This window comes from Trachypithecus francoisi, unplaced genomic scaffold (genome assembly GCF_009764315.1).
Source record: "Trachypithecus francoisi isolate TF-2019V2 unplaced genomic scaffold, Tfra_2.0 Lachesis_group2, whole genome shotgun sequence".
NCBI lineage: Eukaryota > Metazoa > Chordata > Mammalia > Primates > Cercopithecidae > Trachypithecus > Trachypithecus francoisi.
The window spans coordinates 101,365,580-101,383,092 of NW_022681465.1; the positions used below are offsets into that span (position 1 = coordinate 101,365,580).

General features: G+C 44.4%; 1 protein-coding gene across 3 annotated transcripts in view; it reads left to right on the top strand.

Moving 5' to 3' along the window:
* MARVELD2 (MARVEL domain containing 2) overlaps positions 1-17,513 on the top strand; it is a 32,330-nt gene that overhangs the window by 6,265 nt on the left and 8,552 nt on the right. For 2 of the 3 annotated variants that reach the window (XM_033179796.1, XM_033179797.1), the window contains exons 3-5: positions 3,192-3,227; positions 15,803-15,951; positions 16,198-16,369. In XM_033179796.1, coding sequence (XP_033035687.1) covers positions 3,192-3,227; positions 15,803-15,951; positions 16,198-16,369 — 357 coding nt within the window. The remainder of the gene's footprint in view (positions 1-3,191; positions 3,228-15,802; positions 15,952-16,197; positions 16,370-17,513) is intronic. The other variant, XM_033179798.1, reaches the window with a different exon arrangement.

Genomic DNA, 17,513 nt, shown 5'->3' on the forward strand with positions numbered 1-17,513 from the left:
ACTCCTAAATTTCATTTAAATGTTATGATTTACTTTCTCCCAGTGAGTTGAATAAAGCCAAATAAGAATATGGTAAACCATGTTTAAATTTTTTAAGTATTGAGAGATTGAATTGTAATGAATATACTCTGTGAAAACTTGTCCAGTGGTTTTGATAATTTGTCTTTATTTGGGGAAGACGTATGGTCCAAAATGAGAATGGAAGTCCTACGTTGTTTTTATATTTCTATAACTTAATAGGATAATAATGAGAATAAATAATAATGAGAACAATAAGAATAAAATAATAATCACTGAAGGATGAGATTATATAAAAGCCCTACCTAAAATTATTTTGGTTGAACAGTAGCAAATGTTAGAGTATGTTCCACTGGCTACATTATTCTCTGAAGTAAGTTGATACTTTGCTTTCTTCCAAGGAGATGTGTGTAGTAGACTCTCCTATGCCACTGAAATTTTCAGTATTTACCTTAAATTTCTTTTGTAATTTTAAGTTAACTATATTATGAATTTTTACTTTTCCACTTTTCCTAAGACTTCTTAGATACTATACAGTTGCACATGGTATATATTTGGCAAAACTATAAATAAAAATTAAATCCTGTCCTTATAACAGCACACACTGACATATGTATTTTGTTTTTAATATTTCGCTTGAATCTGATGCATAACAACAAATAGCCCTTTGGTTTTAAATTTTTTTTAATTTTCTTTTTTTCTTTAAAGATGAGTATTTGCCGTGTTGTCCAGGCTGGTCTCAAACTCCTGAACTCAAGTAATCCACCTGCCTTGGCATCCCAAAGTGCTGGGATTACAGGTGTGAGCCACCATGCCTGGCCCGTCTTTTGGTGTTTTTAATTTTCTTTTTTTTTTTTTTTTTGAGACGGAGTCTCACTGTGTTGCCCAGGCTGGAGTGCAGTGGCACAATCTCGGCTTACTGTAACCTCCGCTTCCCAGGTTCAAGCAATCCTCCTGCCTCAGCCCCCCAGTAGCTGGGATTACAGGCACACGCCACCATGCCCAGCTAATTTTTGTATTTTAGTAGAGACGGGGTTTCGCCATATTGGCCAGGCTGGTCTTGAACTCCTGACCTCTGGTGGTCCATCCTCCTTGGCCTCCCAAAGTGCTGGGATTATAGGCGTGAGCCACCGCACCCAGCCTTAAATTTTCTGTTTACACCTAGTGGAATGGGAAACAAATCGTTTTGTTGTTGTTGATGATGGTTTATTTTGAGGGAGGGTCTCACTCTGTCACCCAGACTGCAATACGGTGGCACAATCATGGCTCACTGCAGCTTTGACCTCCCAGGCTCAAGCAGTCTTCCTGCCTCAGCCTCCCAGGCAGCTGGGGCTACAGGCATACACCACCACATCTAGCTATTTTTAATATTTTTTGTAGAGACAGGGTATCACTATGTTACCCAGGCTGGTCTCGAACTTCTGGGCTCAAGCAACCCTCCTGCCTCAGCCTCCCAACGTGTTGAGATTATAAGTATGAGCCACTGTGCTTGGTGGAAAAAAATAGTTTTATAGCAAGTACCTACATGTTATACAAAGAACTTTGACATGTGTCCATGTGATCTCTCTGTGTATTTTACTTTTTTTGTAGAGACAGGGTCTCGCTGTGTTGCTCAGGCTGATCTCAAACTCCTGGCGTCAAGCACTCCTCTCCCCTCAGCCTCCCAAAGTGCTGGCATTACAGGCATAAGCCACCTTGCCTAGCTTGATTGTCACAAAATAATTTATCTTGCTAGAACTCTACATAGATTCAAGTTATTTCTAAAAAGTTGTCTTAGCACGTTAAGCATATTTCTTACTTTTTTTAATGTAGCAAAGCTTCACATGTATTAAATTTTTGTTCTTAAAGTTACAATTTATTTCTCAAATGTACATCTCTGTGTACAAAGTAAAAAATTTTAATTCTAATCAATATGAAATCCAGATAGTGAAACTCACATACTTCCTCATAATTTTATGCTAGTTGCATGTTATTAAATGTTAATATTTGAAAATTCTGTGTGAATAGAATGATCAACATAATACTTTTATTTCTTCTTCCTTTCTCAACAAAAACTTATGTCTATGAGACTTTTCTTTTTTTTTCTTTTTTCTTTTTTTTTTTTTTTTTTGAGACGGAGTCTCGCTCTGTCACCCAGGCTGGAGTACAGTGGCCGGATCTCAGCTCACTGCAAGCTCCGCCTCCCGGGTTTACGCCATTCTCCTGCCTCAGCCTCCGGAGTAGCTGGGACTACAGGCGCCCGCCACCTCACCCGGCTAGTTTTTTGTATTTTTAGTAGAGACGGGGTTTCACTGTGTTAGCCAGGATGGTCTCGATCTCCTGACCTCGTGATCTGCCCGTCTCGGCCTCCCAAAGTGCTGGGATTACAGGCTTGAGCCACTGCGCCCGGCAGAGACTTTTCTTTTTTTTTTTTTTTTTTTTTTTTTTGAGACGGAGTCTCGCTCTGTCGCCCAGGCTGGAGTGCTGTGGCCGGATCTCAGCTCACTGCAAGCTCCGCCTCCCGGGTTCACGCCATTCTCCTGCCTCAGCCTCCCGAGCAGCTGGGACTACAGGCGCCCGCCACCTCACCCGCTAGTTTTTTGTATTTTTAGTAGAGACGGGGTTTCACTGTGTTAGCCAGGATGGTCTCGATCTCCTGACCTCGTGATCTGCCCGTCTCGGCCTCCCAAAGTGCTGGGATTACAGGCTTGAGCCACCGCGCCCGGCAGAGACTTTTCATAATGCCTAATTAGACTTCAGTCACCTGATGTTGAACGTTGTGCCTGTCTGTATGTTGCTATAACTTCCTAAAGTTTAGAAGATGTAATAGCCTAGGGCTTTTTTCTATTAATTTTATAGAGCAATTGTCCTAACTCTTTAATCATGCAAAGTTATGGGAGGCAAGAATAAATAAAATTTGAGGGTAATTCAGAGTGTTTTATCTAACAGTTTCCACCATCCCCATATTCCCTACTCCTCTGTATGCCCCTGATTGGCAGGGAATTACAGTTATCCCTCTTCTCAGTTCTCCACTGGCCCTTCAAAACCTAGGCAAAAAGAGGATGAGAAACACCCGTCAAGTAGGCTATCGACCTCTTAAAATTGAGATTGAGCTATAAATGCAAATGGATGAAAATATTTGCAAAGTAGCCTCACATGCCTTTGAAAAACTATTTGAACTCTTTTTGTTCCAGATAAATGAGCCATCATTGTCATCAAAAAGGAAAATGGTAAGAATAAAGTTTACTTCACATTATACTTTAGATTTATTAATACTTTTCTCTTAGGTCTATTTATCTACATAGTAGTATCATACATCTGTGAAATGTAGCTATTGGCCAGCCGTGGTGGCTCCCACCTGTAATCCCAGCACTTTGGGAGGCTGAGGAGGGTGGAGCACTTGAGACCAGGATTTCAAGACCAGCCTGGCCAAAATGGTAAAACCATGTCTCCACCAAAAATACAAAAATTACCCGGGCATGGTGGCACGCACCTGTAATCCCAGCTACTCGGGAGGCTGAGGCATGAGAACCACTTGAATCTGGGAAATGAAGGTTTCAGTAAGCCGAGATCACATCCTGGTACTCCATGCCTGGGTGACAGAGTGAGACTTTAAAAAAAAAGAAAAGGGGCCGGGCGCGGTGGCTCAAGCCTGTAATCCCAGCACTTTGGGAGGCCGAGACGGGTGGATCACGAGGTCAGGAGATCGAGACCATCCTGGCTAATACGGTGAAACCCCGTCTCTACTAAAAAATACAAAAAACTAGCCGGGCGAGGTGGCGGGCGCCTGTAGTCCCAGCTACTTGGGAGGCTGAGGCAGGAGAATGGCGTAAACCCGGGAGGCGGAGCTTGCAGTGAGCTGAGATCCGGCCACTGCACTCCAGCCTGGGCGACAGAGCGAGACTCCGTCTCAAAAAAAAAAAAAAAAAAAAAAAAAAAAAGAAAAGGAAGTGTAGCAATTACATTGAGTTCATATTAGGACTTTGAGCTTTTTGCCAGATACTAAAAGGACCAAATTAAACAATCATTATCTATAGCTTCTTTTAATTTTGTTAGATGAAAATTTATGCAAGTTAACAAAGATGATTCAGGAGAACCAACATAAACCAACATATGTTTGAAATTTAATTTTTTTTTTTTTGAGACAGAGTCTCGCTCTGTCGCCCAGGCTGGAGTGCAGTGGTGGGATCTCAGCTCACTGCAAGCTCCGCTTCCCGGGTTCACACCATTCTCCTGCCTCAGCCTCCAGAGTAGCTGGGACTACAGGCGCCGCCACCACGCCCGGCTAATTTTTTCTATTTTTAGTAGAGACGGGGTTTCACCATGTTAGCCAGGATGGTCTCGATCTCCTGACCTCGTGATCCGCCCACTTCAGCCTCCCAAAGTGCTGGGATTACAGGCGTGAGCCACTGTGCCCGGCCGAAATTTAATTGTTTTTTAAATGAAAGTGATTCTCCCAAACTTTCTTCACTTGTGTTTAAAGTTCTGTGCTGTTCTTTGTATCCTTCTCCCCTTGCTTTCAAATGCCAATTTTTTTTACTATAGTCACAGGACAGTTACAAAATAAATTAATAATACTAGTAATAATATATATATAATATATATATATTTTTTTTTTTTTTTGAGACGGAGTCTCATTCTGTCATCCAGGCTGGAGTGCAGTGGCGTGATCTCAGCTAACTGCAAGCTCTGCCTCCTGGATTCACACCATTCTCCTGCCTCAGCCTCCGGAGTAGCTGGGACTACAGGAGCCCGCCACCACGCCCTGCTAATTTTCTGTGTTTTTAGTAGAGACGAGGGTTCACCATGTTAGCCAGGATAGTCTCGATCTCCTGACCTCATGATCTGCTTGCCTCAGCCTCCCAAAGTGCTGGGATTACAGGCGTGAGCCACCGTACCCGGCCAATAATACTTTTTTTTAGAGATGCCAAATTTTGTAGTGTCGGGGAATTTCTATTCTACAGTTTACCAACTGTGTGGCAGTAGAGAAATTATTTAACCTTTCTATGCCTTCATTTCTTCATCTGTGAGATTGCAATAGTAATAATTCCTACCTCGCAAGTTTGCTGAGAGGACTCAGTGAGATGCTGTTATCATTATTTACATATATGTAATTATTTTAATAATCATAATTTTACCGTCATTGAAAATTTTACCCTCATTTTTTGTGATACTAGACATTATTTCTTAGCAAGGAGTTGAGAATTCAATCTTTGGATTTGTTTCTCTGAAAAGAGAGCATATTTACTTGGTTGAAAATTCAAAAGGGTCTATAATACAAAATCATCTCATTTCTATACCCCAGCTTCCCTGTTCCCCTGCCTGTGTCGCTTGCTCTCCCTTCCCTTTTACACAAATGGTAGCATGCTACACACATTCTAGCCCTTGTTTGTTTCACTTAACAGTACATTTCTAAGATGTTTCCTTAATAATATGTAAAGAGTTTCTGTATTTTTTTTATAACTGTATAGTATTGCATTATGTGGTGTATCATAACTTATTTAACCATGATAAGCATTTAGGTTGTTTCCAGTCTTTCACTTTTTTTTTTTTTTTGAGACGGAGTCTCGCTCTATCACCCAGGCTGGAGTACAGTGGCTCAATCTCGGCTCTCTGCAATCCACCTCCCAGGTTCAAGCGATTCTCCTACCTCAGCCTCCCAAGTAGTTGGGATTATAGACACCCGCCACCACACCCAGCTAATTTTTGTATTTTTAATAAAGATGAGGTTTCACCATATTGGCCAGGTTGGTCTTCGAACTCCTAATCTCAGATGATCCACCTACCTTGGCCTCTCAGAGTGCTGAGATTACAGGCATGAGCCACCACACCTGGCCCAGTCTTTCACTATTAAAAACAACACTACAGTGAATAACCTTATACATGCAAATACATACTGGTACGTACTTCATTCCATATATGTACAAGTACACTTGACAGATAAATCCTGAGAAGTGAATTCCTGCATCAAAAGGATGTATCTTTATTTTGATTACCAAATGATCCAATAGAGGTTTTACCAATTTCCACTTCCAGCAGTGCTACAGGTTTCTTCACACCCTGACTAATACAGTTTGTTAGAAAATGTGTTGACAAGTAGCTGGGACTACAGGCATGCACCACCATGCCTGGCTAATTTTGTATTTTCAGTAGAGATGGGGTTCCACCATGTTGGCCAGTCTGGTCTCAAACTCCTGATCTCAAGTGTTCTGCCTGTCTTGGCCTCCCAAAGTGCTGGGATTATGGGCATGAGCTACCATGCCCAGCCCAGAATACTAACATTAAAAAGTGTGTTTCAAACATCCTTGGGTTGGAAGAGAAGAATCTGTTTGCTTTAGGAGGTTAAAAGTCTACACTTTGTAGATGTTGACTGCTCGGCACTAGGCTGGACAGGGCTGTCTTACTGGGCTGCATTGTGGCAATGATGTGGAAATGGAGGTCATTTTTGGCCAGGGTGGAATTTATGGTCTACCTGGGCATTCCCTCTAGGTAGGATTAGTACATAGTCAACCTGAATGGCCTGGATCAGTTGGAGGAAGTTGCCCCAAATGATAGGATGGTCAGGGTCATTATTTGGTAAGCATGTACCTGATGCAGGCTCCATAGGTGGGGCAGGATTAGGAACATCTGCCAGACAGTTCTAGGGTACCTCTTTCCGGGTACCTCTTCCAGCTGCCCTGGAAGGTTGGTGCTCAGAATGTCCAGGGTGTATTGTAGGCTCCCAGATACTGAGAGGTCCCAGAATAATCGGGAATAACCTTAGCAGATACGAGAACTCCCATTCCTAGGACTCCACTGGATATCATATCAATCCAGTTAACTTCTAGTCTTTCAAGATATGGGAGCTGAAGCCAAAGAGCATCCTTTTAGAGGTATCTTTTCCTGGAGATGGATCACTGTGGATACTCTAAAAGAAGACCTCTGTAAGAGGGAACTTCATGACTTAATCAACAAATTTCTATTGGACTTACCAATGAGAAACTTTGTCAAAAATATCAGGACCAGGTGTGGTGGCACACACCTGTAGTCCCACTTACTCAGGAGGCTGGGGTGGGAGGATGGCTTGAGCCTGGCAGGCAGAGATTGCAGTGAGCTGATATCACACCAACGCACCCCAGGCTGGGTGACAGAGTGAGACCCTGACTCAGAAAAAAAAAAAAAGAAAGAAAGAAAGAAAGAAAGAAAATATCAGGGCCTCCAGCTTTTCACTGGGTATAATTCTCACCTGTGTCCTTCCTAGTTCATAGCAGGAAAGAATTGGCAGACTAGCATGACAAAGAGGAAATGAACTTTATTTTATTTATATAATTTTTTTGGAGGGGGAGACAGGTTCTTCCTTGTCACCCAGGCTGAGGGCAGCCTCAAACTCCTGGGCTCAAACAATCCTCTCACCGTAACCTCCCAAGCAGCTGGGACTACAGGCATGCACCACCATGCCAGTTAATTTCTAAATAATTTTTAGTAAAGAAGAGGTCTCACTATGTTGCCTGGGCTGGTCTTAAGTGATCCTCCTGCCTCGGCCTCCCAAAGCACCGTGATTACAGGTGTGAGCCACCTCGCCCAGCCAGCAAGTGAACTTTAGAATCAGACAATCTAAATTTGAGTACTAGGTCAGCTACAGCTACTTACTAGCTCTGTGATCCTCGGGAAATTGCTTGCTTTCTCTGAACTTCAGTTTCCCGGCTGTTGTTTGGTCTAATACTAGGGGGTGCCTTCTTTTTTTGTTTTAATTAATGTAATTTTTTAAAAGCAAGTAAGATCACTTTTAAAAGAAATAATAGAAAGAAGATAAGATCACATAGAGACAGCAACAAATTCTGAAAGCTGTGCTTTAAGTGCTGTGCAGGTTTATATTATAAGCTAGAAAAGCCAGAATCTAATGTGGGCATGGAACGTGATGGTATGGGTTTGAGGTCAGGGGCCTGTGCATTATTGTATTACACACTCAAAGGGAGAGAGAATCAAGAATTGGAGAAATAAATGCATACTGAAACACATAGCTAGTTCTCCCTATTTCTTTTCCCTTTTTTGTTTGTTTGTTTGTTTGAGATGGAGTCTCGCTGTCACCAGGCTGGAGTGCTGTGGCGTGATTTCAGCTCACTGCAACCTCCAACTCGCTGGTTCAAGCGGTTGTCCTGCCTCAGCCTCCCTTCGTTCTATTTCTAACCTGACAAATATTCATTCAGCCCATTTTTAAGTTGAAAAGTTAATAATTATATTCCTAACATTACTTAGACTAGTTTTTGCTAGAAGCAAAGAATGGTCATGTTACTCTGGGGCACTGGGCTGGGCCATTTTCCCCTTTCCTTTGACATGTCTGTCATCAAGAGTACTGTCTAAGAGTGGCCTTTCCCATTCTGGAGCCTAATGCAGCCTTCCCGTAAAAGCCTAATGAGGATTTAATTCTTTGTCTCATATGTGGTTTTAGATTTCTTCCCAACAGAGAACAGGTGCTGTGGCTCACGCCTATACTCCCAGCACTTTGGGAAGCCAAAGGAGGTGGATCTCTTGAGGCCAGGAGTTTGGGACCAGCCTGGCCAACATGGTGAAACCCCATCTCTACTAAAAATACAAAAATTAGCCAGGCATGGTGGTGCATACCTGTAATCCCAGCTACTCAGGAGGCTGAGGCAGGAGAATGGCTTGAACCTGGGAGGCAGAGGTGGCAGTGAGCCGAGATCATTCCACTGCACTTCAGCCTGGGCAACAGAGCGAGATTCTGTCTCAAAAAAAAAAGTTTTTTCCCAGTAAGAGTTTTCCAAACTGATGATCAGGAAGGTTCATCCAAAAAGAGCAGAAGAAAAAGTTAAGACCATAAAAATAAAAAAAATTTAGGCCAGCCATGGTGGCTCACGCCTGTAATCCCAGCATTTTTGGAAGCCAAGGTGGGTGGATCACCAGGGGTCAGGAGTTTGAGACCAGCCTGGGCAACATGGCAAAATCCCGTATCTACTAAAAATGCAAAAAAATAGCCGGGTATGGTCGCGCAAGCCTGTAATCCCAGCTGTTTGGGAGACTAGGGCAGGAGAATGACTTGAACCCAGGAGGTGGAGGTTGCAGTGAGCCGAGGTCGAGATCATTACCACTGCACTCCAGCCTGGGCAATAGCACGAGACTCTGTCTCAAAAATTAATTAATTAATTAAAATAAATTTAAAGCAGATGAAATGTCTATATGGAAATATTCTGATTTCTTCAGGGTCTCTTTCTATATTAAAAGGTAAGTCTTAGAATGAGGGATGGGCAAGTAAGAAAAATGATTAGTTCTTCCTTGAAAAAATGTTACGTAGAAAACAAATTAATAATGGACCCTCTGCCCAAAGCAACTTTGACCAGGAGATCTGAGATTGATGCTGGGGCTGCTGCTGAGATCCAGAGGATCAACAAGCTCATAGCAGCTTCCTCAGTGCCATGAGATCTGGATTGTTAAACATTTAGGAGTTAAACCATGTGTCTATATGGGGGTCAAAAAAAAGAAAACAGAAGTTAAAGAGAACTAGAAATTCATTTATTCAAGCCAAAAAAGTTCCCCCTAATGTTTAATACCATTATTCATTTTTAAGACTAAATATATAGGAATTCATTAGGATGAAGAAATGGCGTCCTAATCAGCAAGAAATACAGCAGAATAAATACTAACTTCGAAATGTGTTCCCTAAAAATATCCTGGCTTAATTTCATTTCCTCAGGGTACTCTGCTTGCCACTCATGTTTTTGCAGATTTGGGGACCGAGTGGTGAGGCACGCTTTCTGCGTCTAGGTGATCTGGCTTCTCTCCCACCTAGAGCCATGGTTGAACAGCTTTTCCTTTTCATAACCTTCCCCTAGGGCTGGTAAGCAGCCTCCACACCTAATCCAATCTAAAGGGTGTGCTATTTAAATAGTGAGTTAAGTGCTAGTGGTTTTTAGAATGAGCTAATGTTAAACCAAAGCCAGTTTCAGGGTAAGGAAATCAGGAAACAAAGGATTTTTAAAGCTTCCTGGCAAGATGAAGATTAAGGTTTTAAAATCCTGTTTTGTTTTTTATTTCCAGTGAAGTAGGGGCCCTCCCAAGCCTCTCTCAGTTTAGTTCAGCAAGCATTTCTTGAAGGCTTAAGGGGTCAGTAGAGGGGCGGGAGGTTACTGCTCCAAAGAGGAATCGTGTTCCCAAGCACGATCTTACTTTCCAGTAGCAGTATGCCATTGCTTGCCCTGTCCATCACAAGCTTGTTTCTAGTGTGCTACTAGAACTTCAGGCAACTTTAGGGTATGAACAATATACATTTAAGTAAACAGGTTTCTTTATGTTATTCATTTAAAGTGTCAATGAACCAGGCCAGGCACCGTGGCTCACACCTGTAACCTTAGCACTTTGGGAGGCCAAGGAGGGAGGATAGGTTGAGCCCAGGAGTTCGAGGCTGCAGTGAGCTATGATCTGACCACTTCACTCCTACCTGGGTGGCAGAGCGAGACTGTCTCAAAAAAAAAAAAAAAAGTATCAATGAACTAAATAGTTCTGGGTTTTTTGTTTTTCGTATGTTTGTTTTTTTGAGACAGGGTCTCACTCTGTCACCCAGGCTGAGTGGAGTGGCATGATCACAATTCACTGCAGCCTTGACCTCCTGGGTTTAAGTGATCCTCCCACCTCAGACTCCCAGGTAGCCTGCACCACAGGTGCATGCCACCACGCCCAGTTAATTTTTTATTTTTTGGCCAGGCATGGTGGCTCATGCCTGTAATCCCATACTTTGGGAGGCTGAGGTGGGTGGATTACCTGAGTTCAGAAGTTCGAGACTAGACTGGGAAACATGGTGAAACCCCATCTCTACTAAAATACAAAAAAACTAGCCAGGGATGGTGGTGTACACCTGTAGTCCCAGTTATTTGGGAGGCTGAGGCAGGAGAATTGCTTAAACCTGGAGGCGGAGGTTGCAGTGAGCTGAGGTCGTGCCACTGTACTCCAACCTGTGCAACAGAATGAGACTCTGTCTCAAGAAAAAATTATATATATATATTATATATATAATATATATATATATTTTTTGTAGAGACAGGATCTCCCTATGTTTGTTTTTTTTGTTTGTTTGTTTGTTGTTTGTTTGTTTTGAGACGGAGTCTCGCTCTGTCACCCAGGCTGGAGTGCAGTGGCCAGATCTCAGCTCACTGCAAGCTCCGCCCCCCGGGTTTACGCCATTCTCCTGCCTCAGCCTCCCGAGTAGCTGGGACTACAGGCGCCCACCACCTTGCCCGGCTAGGATCTCCCTATGTTGCCCAGGCTGGTCTCAAACATCTGGGTTCAAGCAATCCTCCTGCCTTGGCCTCCCAAAGTGCTAGGATTACAGGAATGAGCCACTGCACCTGGCCTAGTTCTGGGTATTTATTTATTTATTTATTTATTTTTGAGACGGAGTCTCGCTCTGTCACCCAGGCTGGGGTACAGTGGTGCGATCTCAGCTCCTTGCCACCTCTGCCTCCCAGGTTCAAGCGATTCTCCTGCCTCAGCCTCCTGAGTAGCTGGAATTACAGGCGCCCACCACCACACCCGGCTAATGTTTGTATTTTTAGTACAAACAGAGTTTCACCATGTTGGCCAGGCAGATCTTGAATGCCTGACATTAAATGATCCACCCCCCTCGGCCTCCCAAACTGCTGGGATTACAGGCATGAGCCACCTCACCCAGCCCAGTTCTGAGTTTTAATTGTGGCTTTTCTACTTAATAGTTACGTTACCTTGGAGAATTGACTTGACCTCTCTGAACCTCACTTCTGTTTTTGATTTTTTTTTAAGAGACAGGGTCTTGCTCTGATGCCCAGGCTGGAGTGCAGTGGACCATTCACAGCGCCCTGCAGCCTCGAACTCCTGACCTCAAGTGATCCTCCCACCTCAGCCTCCCAAAACATTAGGCTTACACATGTAAGCCACTGCACCTGGCCTCAACCTCACTTATTTTCTTTCTTTTTTTTTTTTTTTTAAGACAGAGTCTTGCTTTGTTGCCCAGGCTGGAGTGCAATGGCACGATCTCGGCTCACTGCAAGCTCCGCCTACCGGGTTCACGCCGTTCTCCTGCCTCAGCCTCTCGAATAGCTGGGACTACAGGCACCCACCACCACACCCGGCTAATTTTTTCTATTTTTAGTAGAGACAGGGTTTCACTGTGTTAGCCAGGATGGTGTTGATCTCCTGACCTTGTGATCCCCCCGCCTCGGCCTCCCAAAGTGCTGGGATTACAGGTGTGAGCCACTGGGCCCGGCACTCCTTTATGTATAAAATGGAAACACCTCTTCTGGCATCCACCAATTTCATCAACTTTGTTGGTGTTCTAGGCACCGTCCAATGGAGTCCCTGAAAGTTTTTTCTCAACCCCAAAGCTGAGCATCCATTTTTGCCCTTTCTAGGGTAGAATCCACTGGATCTTCCAATCCTATCTCCTTTCTGTCTGAGACTTCCTCTCTAGGCCATTTCACCTTGTGTTCTCTTTCTCTCTTTTGAACACATAATTTTTACTAAAAGGGCCTCTAAGAGCTCTGCTGTTTAGAAACCAGCGTGACTTGGCGCAGTGGCTCACGCTTGTAATCCCGGCACTTTGGGTGGCCGAGGTGGGCGGATCGCCTGAGGTCAGGAGTTCGAGACCAGCCTGACCAATGTGGTAAAACCCCATCTCTACTAAAAATACAAAAAACTAGCCAGGCGTAGTGGCTTGCGCTTATAGTCCCAGAATTCCTTGGGAGGTGGAGGTTGCAGTGAGCCGAGATTGTGCCACTGCATTCCAACCTGGGCAACAGAGCGAAACTCTTCTTTCAAAAAAAAAGGCCAGGCATGGTGGCTCATGCCTGTAATCCCAGCACTTTGGGAGGCCGAGGCGGGCGGATCATGAGGTCAGGAGTTCAAGACCAGCCTGGCCAATATGGTGAAACCCTGTCTCTACTAAAAATACAAAAATTAGCTGGGCGTCGTGGCGTGCACCGGTACTCCCAGCTACTCAGGAGGCTGAGGCAGAAAAATTGCTTGAACCCAGGAGGCAGGGCTGCAGTGAGCCAAGATCATGCCACTGCACTCCAGCCTGGGTGACAGAGTGAGACTCCATCTCAGAAAAAAAAAGAAACCAGCATGGCGCAAACCACCATCTCTTGCATCTAGGATTCTTATAGCCCTTTTCAGGCAATCACAGGTTAGGACCACTTGGGCAAATTGAAGACATCTTCTGCCTTTCCTCTGCGGTCCCAGCAACATCCTCCTTACATTTAAAAATCTAGCCTAGGCATGGTGGCTCATGCCTGTCATCCCAACACTTTGGGAGCCTGAGGCGGCAGGAGTTGAAGACCAGCCTTGGCAACATAGCAAGACCCCTGTCTCTAAAAAAAAAAAAAAATTTTAAGCCTACTCACAGTGGCTTATACCTGTAATCCTAGCACTCTGGGAGGCCAAGGCAGGCAGATCATTTGAGCCCACGAGTTTGAGACCAGCCTGGGCAACATGGCAAGACCTAATCACTACAAAAAATTTTAAAATTAGCCAGATTATCCAGCATGATGCTGCACGCCTGTGGTCCCAGCTACTTGGAAGGCTGAGGTGGGAGGATCGCTTGAGCCCAGGGGTTTGAGGCTGCAATGAGTCATGATCAAGTCAGTGCACTGCAGCCTGGATGACAGAGCAAGACCTTGTCTCAAAAAAAAAAAAAATTTTTTTTTTAAATAAAATAAAGATACTATCCTGGGTGTGGTGGCTCCACTTGTAATACCAGCACTTTGGGAGGCCAAGGTGGGCAGATCACCTGAGGCCAGGAGTTTGAGACCAGCCTGGCCAACATGACAAAACCCTGTTTCTACTAAAAGTACAAAAATTGCTGGGCGCGGTGGCTCACGCCTGTAATCCCAGCACTTTGGGAGGCTGAGACGGGCAGATCCCGAGGTCAGGAGATCGAGACCATCCTGGCTAACGCGGTGATACCCCATCTCTACTAAAAATACAAAAAATTAGCCAGGCATGGTAGCGGGCACCTGTAGTCCCAGCTACTCGGGAGGCTGAGGCAGGAGAATGGCGTGAACCCAGGAGGCGGAGCTTGCAGTGAGCCGAGATTGCGCCACTGCACTCCAGTCTGGGCGACAGAGCGAGACTCCATCTCAAAGAAAAAACTATATATACAAAAATTAGCTGGGCGTGATGGCACACACCTGTATGTAACCCCAGCTACTTGGGAGACTGAGGCACAAGAATTGCTTGAACCGGGAGGCGGTGGCTGCGGTGAGCTGAGATCATGCCACTGTACTCCGGCGTGAGCAACAGAGCGAGACTCCATCTCAAAAAAAAAAAAAAGAAAAGAAAGATACTAAAAAATGAAAATACTATAAAAATACTGAAGATCAGGAAGCGTTTCTTTCTGATAGTGAATTTGTTTGCTTCCGTCTTCATATAACAAAAACAGTGTAACTCATTTCCTTTTCTGTTTTTTTGATTTTTGATTTTTTTTTTTTTTTTGAGAGGGAGTCTCGCTCTGTCGCCCAGACTAGAGTGCAGTGGCACAATCTCAGCTTACTGCAACCTCCGCCTCCCAGATTCAGGCAATTCTCCTGCCTCAGCCTCCCGAGTAGCTGGGATTACAGGCAGGCACTACCATGCCTGGCTAATTTTTGTATTTTTAGTAGAGACGGGATTTCACCATACTGGCCAGTCTGGTCTCGAACATCTGACCTCGTGATCTGCCGGCCTCAGCCTCCCAAAGTGCTGGGATTCCGGGCGTGAGCCACCTCGCCCGGCCAATTCATTTCCTTTTCTAATCCACTCAGTGGTTACTTACAATTAAATCATCCCAAATTGCCAGTATCATTACTTTTTCTTTCTATTTAAGTAGCCTTGTTCCATTTTTATCCTTGAATTTTTTTGAATTATGTTTTTTATTTTTTTATGGTTAGTTGGGGTGTAAATTCCAAATAGGTAAGTTCTTAAGCCTGCGTGTCTGGCATTGCATCATCTACCTTTGACATGTACACAATTGGGGCTGGAGTGTGTTTTACCTACTGTGTATTACCATATCCTAAATGTGATTCCCTTAGCTATTATAGAAACTTTCAGAACAACTTTGTGACTTTAAAACATGTAATTGTGATGTGAAATGTTAACTCTTATTTCCACTTTCTTCCTCCTGTCTTGCTTCCCATTTTCTTCTTTTTTTTTGAGCCAGTCTCACTCTATCGCCCGGGCTGGAGTGCAGTACTGCAATCACAGCTCGCTGTAACCTCTACCTCCTGGACTCAAGCAATCCTCCCACCTCAGCCTCCAACCCTCCCAAGTAGCTACTAGTGGACTACAGGCACACACCACTGCACCTGCCAGATTTTTTTTTTTTGGACAGAGTCTCAGTCTGTCGCCCAAGCTAGAGTGCAGTGGTACAATCTTGGCTCACTGCAACCTCCGCCTCCTGGGCCCAAGCAATTCTCCTGCATTAGCCTCCCAAGGAGCTGGGATTACAGGTACCCGCCACCACGCCCAGCTGATTTTTGTATTTTTAGTAGAGATAGGGTTTCACCGTGTTGGCCAGGCTGGTTTCGAACTCCAGACCTCAAGTGTTCCACCCACCTCGGTTTCCCAAAGTGCTGGGATTACAAGCGTGAGCCACTGTGCCTGGCCTTAAACTTTTTATAGAGACAGGGTCTTGCCATGTTGGCCAGGCTGGTCTTGAACTCCTGACCTCATGTGATCCTCCCGCTTTGGCCTCCAGAAGTGCTGGGATTATAGGTTTGAGACACCCCACCTGATCTTCCTCCCCATTCAGAGGGTTTTTTTTCTACCTATATTTATTAATAAATCCTCTTTTTCTCCCTAACTGCAGTGTGAAATGCCCACCAGTGGTGACAAACAAAGAGACTCAGAAGTTAATTTCAAGGAATTGAGAACAGCAAAAATGAAACCTGAACTACTGAGTGGACACATCCCCCCAGGCCACATTCCTAAACCTATCGTGATGCCCGACTATGTGGCGTGAGTATCAGTCTGAATTCTTCCGCAAGGTAGAAGTGGAGGGGCCCCATTTGGTCCTTTCATTTTCCAGTTTGTCTCCAAGTTAATACTCTGTGCTTGAAATCATGTATGTAAATAGTTATTACCTGAGAGGTAATGTATTGAATTGAAGGTACGATATGATCACTAAGGAATAAGCTAAGCTGATTTCCCATTCAGCTTCTTTTAGTGAAACAATTATATCTTTGGTTTATGTTTTTCCCCCAGAAAATACCCTGTGATTCAGACAGATGATGAGCGAGAACGCTATAAAGCTGTGTTCCAAGACCAGTTTTCAGAGTACAAAGAGCTGTCTGCAGAAGTTCAGGCCATCCTGAGGAAGTTCGATGAGCTGGATGCAGTGATGAGCAGATTGCCCCATCATTCGGAAAGCCGACAGGTTAGTGTGTGCAGCTGCCTAGGAGGAGCACTGAAATCTAGAGGATGAATACAATCTGGCTTTTTTTTTTTTTTTTTCTGTGAGACAGAGTATTGTTCTGTTGCCAGGCTGGAGTGCAGTGGCACAATCTTGGCTTGCTGCAACCTCCACCTCCCGGGTTCAAGTGATTCTCCTGCCTCAGCCTCCCGAGTAGTTGGGATTACAGGCATGTGCCACCACACCCAGCTAATTTTTTTGTATTTTTAGTGGAGATGTGGTTTCGCCATGTTGGCCAGGATGGTCTCAACTCCTGGCCTCAAATAATCCACCCACCTTGGCCTCCCAGAGTGCTGGGATTACAGGCATTAGCCACTGCATTCAGCATAAAATCTGGCTTTTTTTTTTTTTGAGATGAGTCTCGCTCTGTCACCCAAACTGGAGCGCAGTGGCGTGATCTCAGCTCACTGCAAGCTCCACCTCCTGGGTTCATGCCATTCTCTTGCCTCAGCCTCCCAAGTAGCTGGGACTACAGGCCCCCGCCACCACGCCCAGCTAATTTTTTTGTATTTTTGGTAGAGACGGGGTTTCACCATGTTAGCTAGGATGGTCTCGATCTCCTGATCTTGGGATCCATCTGCCTCGGCCTCCCAAAGTGCTGGGATTACAGGCATGAGCCACCACGCCCAAAATCTGGCTTTTAAAAAAGTGTATAACCATTTACATCTGCTTTCTGTGTCTAGGAAAGCATTTGAGATCCTCAAGGTGTCTAGTGAAGATGACAATTCAAATTATGTAACTTAATATCTTTTGTCTTCAATTATTAAACAGTATTTTTTCTTTTTGTTTTTTCACTCTGTGCTTACCCATATTTTATTTTCTTAAGTAAAATATAAATTTGCCTAAGATACATACCAAGTCAGGCAGGGTCCCAAAGGAGACAGATGGCACATTCAAACTAGGATAATTCACAAAGGTTTATTCAGAAAGTGAGTGTAGGGAAGCCACCAGGGGCATTGCATTCCCCTGCTAAGCCAGAGCCCAGCAGTTAGCACTCCAGGCGCAAAGGCAGAGCAGCCATTGAGTAAGAGTAGAGAGCAGAAATGGCCAGGCACAGTGGCTTATGCCTGTAATCCCAACACTTGAGAGGCCAAGGCGGGCAGATTGC